The sequence below is a fragment of the Eucalyptus grandis genome, chromosome 8 (assembly GCF_016545825.1).
Source record: "Eucalyptus grandis isolate ANBG69807.140 chromosome 8, ASM1654582v1, whole genome shotgun sequence".
Taxonomy (NCBI): Eukaryota; Viridiplantae; Streptophyta; class Magnoliopsida; order Myrtales; family Myrtaceae; genus Eucalyptus; species Eucalyptus grandis.
In genome coordinates this window covers 16,538,968-16,545,173 of record NC_052619.1, presented here as the reverse complement: position 1 = coordinate 16,545,173, position 6,206 = coordinate 16,538,968, and the positions used below count along the sequence as shown (strand labels likewise).

At 39.8% G+C, this 6,206-nt stretch overlaps 1 protein-coding gene across 1 annotated transcript; it reads left to right on the top strand.

The window, feature by feature from the left end:
* Nucleotides 1-1,454, top strand: LOC120287015 (DNA repair protein RadA-like). The gene is made up of 4 exons (XM_039299649.1): nt 1-344; nt 756-856; nt 946-1,004; nt 1,431-1,454. Exons 1-4 carry the CDS (start codon nt 172-174, stop codon nt 1,452-1,454), a joined length of 357 nt encoding a protein of 118 aa, XP_039155583.1. The 5' UTR covers nt 1-171.
* The last annotated feature ends 4,752 nt before the right edge of the window (nt 1,455-6,206 follow it).

The window sequence follows — 6,206 nt, the reverse complement described above, 5'->3', positions numbered from 1 at the left end:
AGCAGGAATAGCGAAATTCCCGAAGAAAGGAAGTATTTTGGAGGTGGTAGGAGCTCGTATGGCGGGAGCGGTAAGAAGGGGAAGAAGAGGAGTTGTTGGGTTTGTTCGGAATGTGGGTACACGGATGGACAGTGGTGGGGTTCGTGCAGGTCGTGCCGTAGCGCCGGGACGATGAAGCAGTTCACGGTGGAGGAGAGCGGCGGCGGGAGCGAGAAAGTGAGGGGCTTCCAGGTGTCGGAGAATGTGGTGAGGACATGGCTGCCGCAGCGGGCTGGCGAGGTGCGGCCGCTGCGTTTGACGGATGTGAATAGGGGGTTGAATCAGTTAGAGTGGCGGATTCCTCTGTAAGTTTGTTCTGTTCTGGGAAATGAGTAAGTGGTCAGCTTTGGACCCTATATGCAGCTGCTACAGAAAGATAAATAGTTGAAGAAAGTCGTTGTCGAGTTGATTTTATTGTCTTATCTACATTTGACATAATAATTTACTTCGAAACATCTTTCCAGGAGTTGGATCATAGAGCGTATCTTGTGATTCTGATGAAATTTTGCCGGAATGATAGTATATTTCCTTTTCTTTAGTAATACGAGTGATGATATGACCTTTGGTCCTGATGACAATCTGTTGTCCACCTCGATGAAACCATCCATGCAGGTTGTTGTAACACATTAGTACTTCTGTTAATTTATTTTGAAAGAAACGTGCGTGTCGCTCTAATTCCTTAAAGTAAATGATCTCTTGGGGTGCTTGATGTTTAGGTATGGACCCTTTGGAGAGGAGGTTTCGAGAGTGCTAGGCGCTCGTCTTGTGCCAGGTTTGACCTACTTTTTTGCTGTATGGTCCGCACAGATCTGCTGCTGTACTAGAACTTTCACTTGAGATGTGTGGAAGTTTTCCAGAATTTAATTTTATCAAAGCTATTGATTTTGCTGCATTGTGGCTCTAAAGGTTCCTTAATTTTGGTGGGAGATGATCCTGATGTTGGCAAGAGTACCCTGTTGCTGCAGGTAATGTACTTAGATGATACTTTAAATATTCATAAAATATTTGGGTCACTTTGATGACACGATATAGCACCCTTGCTTCACCCATAATTGGGTCCACAGCAAGATTTCAGCTTATAATACCGAGAGGTACAAAGTTTCCCTCATAGACATGAAAATCAAGCAAATTCCAACAAATTTTCCACTCCAAAAGTGATGCAGCATCAGCTGAAATTTTACTCGATTTTCATGAGGCTTCCATCCGATTACTATTTTTCAATTGACATTCTCATTGCACGCAGCGAGTGATTTAGGACCTTAAAGGCTTGGACTTGGTCTTGGTCCTCATATTTTGCAGCTACAAACGCTTCCAAATCCATGCAGTGTGCAAGAGAGACCCACCAACTTGCTTTTTCGTGCTTAAGACCTCTTTAATCAATTTCATTACAGTTTGAGAGTTACTCCCAACTTTGAATTTTTAGTATAACTAAACAAGACACTAAATGATGTTCCATCTAAAGAGAAAAATGGGAACATTCCAAAACACGAATCATCAGCACAGATTAATAGCTCCTTTTGAGAGAGCCTTGATTTACATAGGCTGGCCACTAACAGTATGCAAAGGATAAAACAATTTGTCCATATTTAAAGCAAGCTCCTGAACAGATGAGAAAAATTCATGACTTCTCTAGACTAAGATGGATGTGCTGAAAAGCATGGATAACATCGAAATGTGGCACCAAAAAAATTTCTAAAGAGAAAAATATATGAGAGCATCAACATACAAAAAGAGGTAAGAAAAGCAATCCACCTTTCTTATATCTATAAAGTGGAAGTCAAGCTAGCCACCTTTCTTACATCTCTGAACATGACAAAACAGGAGTCGAATGCAGAGATATATCTATTGGTCAAATGGAGCTTGAAAATGAACATAATCTCTTTAAGAATGCAAAACACATCAAAGAGCTTTACTAGAGCAATTATTCAATGCCACAACGTTCCACTATCATGAAGCACAACAATTCTTGATTTTTGACAAATGGAGTAGGATCAGATGATCTTAACGTAAGTGCTAGTTTTATGGCAAGTAGCCAGTAAGGGAAGCCCCCAAAATCCCACCCTGCATCAATGTGTACCCATCAGGATTATTCCACCATATAAACGGGGAAGCAAGGAAAATTGGAATGCCATCATATCGCAGATATTGCTAATTAATGCACCTAAGAAAACACTAGCGCCCCTATTGCAAAGATATAGAACATAAACAGCAAGTAGTGTTAAGAGATCATATTCATTTCGAAGAATTGTATTTCTCCGCTCCAATTGGAAGTCTAAAATTTACTTTTTTGAATGAATGTAATCATCTCCTATTGCCAACAAAAAAAGGATCATACTTGTTTGTTCTTGCATAAAAAGAAACTTCTGACATGACAACATATCTGAAGATGAGCCATATATCGAGTTATAATGGACGAGATTTAGCAATCTCCATTACAAATTTAACATGCAAAGATGCTTTGGTAAGGAAGTCAGAAAAGAAGAGCGTTTGGAATCCAGAGTATGTATTTATTAATAATCATGCTTTTCTAACTACTAGCACATAAAAATAAAGGAACGAGTCAGAAACCACCTTTGCTCTGTTGAGCCAACTATGCTCTCTAGAATTGACTCTTCACAAAGAATAGAAGATTAAAGCACACGTGATACCTAAATTTATTTTGCCAAGCTAACAGAATGCATGAAGTCATGGTCTTAGAGCATTTCCAACACTTAAGACTAAAATGGCACAGAACTACCTGTCAGCCAACATGGCATGCTTAATTAAGTGCTAAAAGTCAAGTATCTCTTCTTTGAGAGTATGAGGACAGCAACTGAGAGTATTGCTCTAATTTAGTGGAAAACATGAGACACGAGCTATTCAATGACTGGATATAACATAGAAATAAAGGAATAGCACAGACCCAAAGGAATAACTAGATCTGCTATTTGCATATATGCACTTACAGACTCAATCACGCAAATGATGTTTAATCCTTAAGAGTCCTAAATAGTGGAACAAATTCGGTAGATAAATTATTCGAGGAAATATGCACCACATATTTTTTGGCTGCAACAAAGTAGAAGACACATATGCAAGTCAGTCCTACGTGGAGACATAAACTTCATCTCATCTATAAAAGGAAACAACTAATAATTCACCAGTCGGGACAGTCCCGAATGATGTATTTTGAAAATCGAATGAACAACGAAGGTCTTCAAGTTGACCATCAATTAGAGATGTCACGTTTTATATCTTACTGGACTTAGAACAGACAAAATCCTGTCATGTCCAAATAAACTGTCTAAGGTCAGCAATTCATACTCTTCACAGCTCCACAGAAACAAGAAGAGAAAATAAGAAAAAGTGTCCTACTTCCACGATTTTTTTGTTTTTGCTAAAATGCTACCTCCACTTACTTGTGCGCGAAATCAAATACGCGTGACTGATGACCCTCTTGTAATGGAAGAGACACCCATCGCCAAGGTCCAAAATGGAATGACAGTTATGGGTTAAATATGCTGAAAGCATGCCATGGCTTAATAAGGCCATGTCAATCCAATGTCCACTTCAGAGTCAAGACAAGGGCAGCAAACGCTTCAACGTAGATTAACAAGTTTTAAAGCACCAATAAGAAGATTCTGGCCCTCACCTGCACATATATAAGGGCCTACTCGAAGCATAACCAGGAGGTCAAGCTTCTTGCACAAGTTGAGAAAAGATATTATATGTGCAATTCCCTCAAAGACTGTCTCCCCCGGTTTCGGTTCATGCAGATTCCAAAGAACATATGTCTGGATAGTGTTCAAACATAGGGCTTTTGCTCTCAGCAATCTGTCTTCCCAATACTGCATGCACAATAAATGCCCAAAGGTAATTGATTCGTTAAATGGAAGTGGGCAAAGGTTGCTTCAAGCAAAGAATCCTTCTAGTCAGCATTGAAAGAAGATGCTGAATTATATTAAGACGTGAACAAGTCCTTCAGTGAGGGGCTCCCTGAATTTGTCATGGAGCTCTAGATTTTATTGCTTCCTGATGGAGCAGAGAGTCATCTTCTAAAACAATCTCAAGTTCAAAGTTCCTCTTCTAGCCTAAATTAGATGCATTACCACATGCAGCAATACTGCTTCAGATATGGCCAATATTACCCAGCTTCTCTTCTTAAAAAAGTGCATCTCCACATAGAAAGGAGAACTATTTGTGAGTAGCATTTGGAAAAAAAGCATATATAACAATTGTCACAAAAACTCATTGTAATCTAATCACATGAGTAAAGAAGAACGACTAAAGGAAAGAAACGAAAATACCTCCGGAAGCACCCGGAAATAATGAACATCTCCACCGATTATCTGAAAGGGATAGCCATCTTTCCAGAACTTATCACTGTCGATCTCAAATTTCCAACTACTGGACTGATTAAAGTAAATTGCAATTAGACTCAGGTACAGAAGCAACCCAACTGAAATTCAACCATGCAACGATAGGGATTTACAATCAAAGGCAGGTAGTGTCGACGAAAGTGAGATGCACACTGTGAACGAGCAGAATAAACCAAAAACTAAACTACAATCATATTGCAAAACCGCTTTTTCAATCGGTGAACATAATCTAGAAAGGTGGACACGAAGAAGCAGGAACTTGCAGCTTAAGGCAGCTACGATAAGCGAAAGTCCTCTTATACGAAGTTAAACACCACACTTGAAAGCAGAAACTATCAACGTACGCTAGCATCGATGAATTAGAACGAACAGCTACATTACGGTCCGATGACAAGTAAATTACTGCAGCTGACACACTGATCAGCAGCATTTGAAGTCGGCCATTGCCTAGACACAGCAAAGCGACTAGAACGGACAGTTTTAAGTCATTCCAGACGGTTTAAGCATCGAACACGCACGCTAACAAAACACGAACAAATTCAAGTCAGCTCAAAGCAATTGTCGCAGCTCGCGTGCACAAGCAGATCAAGCACGACGGCGACTAAGCCACGATCACATTCGGGAAAAGGAACTACGCAATTCAGGAGCGACGAACTGCGGTTCCTCACCATCGCGGCAGCTCTGGAGGAGGAGGTCGGCGCTGCACTGTGAAAAGGGGAGAGCGTTGCTGGCGGCGGTGCGAGCCGGCATGCCCGTACAAGTGGTCGTTCTGGACAATTACATTTCCCACTGCGACATGGATTTTAATCTCAATTATCCAAGTTCTGCGCCAAATTGGTCATCGGGAATGGGTTCGGGCCCTTCGAATTCCGTCTTTTGGTATCGAATTATGTCTCAATCGAATATCTTCGATGGTTTATTGGAAGAGCACAAAATTTACGAGGTTCAAGATCGCTTTGACATATCAACTTTGCTTATCACTTGCTTTTCCATATTTTTCAAGGAGACAAAGGCAAAGGTATCGGATTTAACTTTCTCTATCGAATATTTCGCCTTTCGTGGTTCAGATCTCGTTCCCAAGTCATTTTTCACATGGCTGAAAGTTGCACATGGAATTGTTCTCCGGATCCAACTTTTTCCAACCACGATAATCTGCTGAATTCCTGGAGGTCCCTAGCTTTTACTCACGCTGGTCTCTCGTTTTGTTTTTTGTTTTTCGTTTTTTTTTTTATTATTATCTCCTTGCTACTTTCGAAAAGTTCTTGGTGCCCTCCAAGTCCCTGTTTTTTTCTTGTTCTTCTTTTTTTTCCCAACGAGTAGAATTTTCTTGTCACCTTTTATTTTAGAAACTCACCTTTTAGCGTTGAATATACCCATGCAAAATTTTATTTCTCTTCATCGCGCAAAGAATTTTTCCATATTTCTATGATAATCAAATGGGAAGTTTACGAGATTTTTGTTACTTCATAAATTGATTTGGGATATTTACCAAAGAAATTTATGAATAAGCGACGTCAACAATGAAATGCAGAAAATTCTGTATTTTCAGAGTACTATTTTTTTCTTATTGATGTGTGTAATCAGTTTGCTTTTCGAGACTTGAAACTTTCCTAGTAAGGCATGACGACGCATCTGATTCATGATTGACTTCGTGGGGAGAGGGCTTAAGCGATTAAGAAAGTGCCAACGGAAGAGATCATTATCTCAATGCAAAAAAAAAAGATTCGAAACATGTTAAATGTCAAATAAAAGTCCGATTTCGAGAAAGAAAGAAGTCGAAGGTAAAAGGGAAAGGAAGGAGAAGAAATT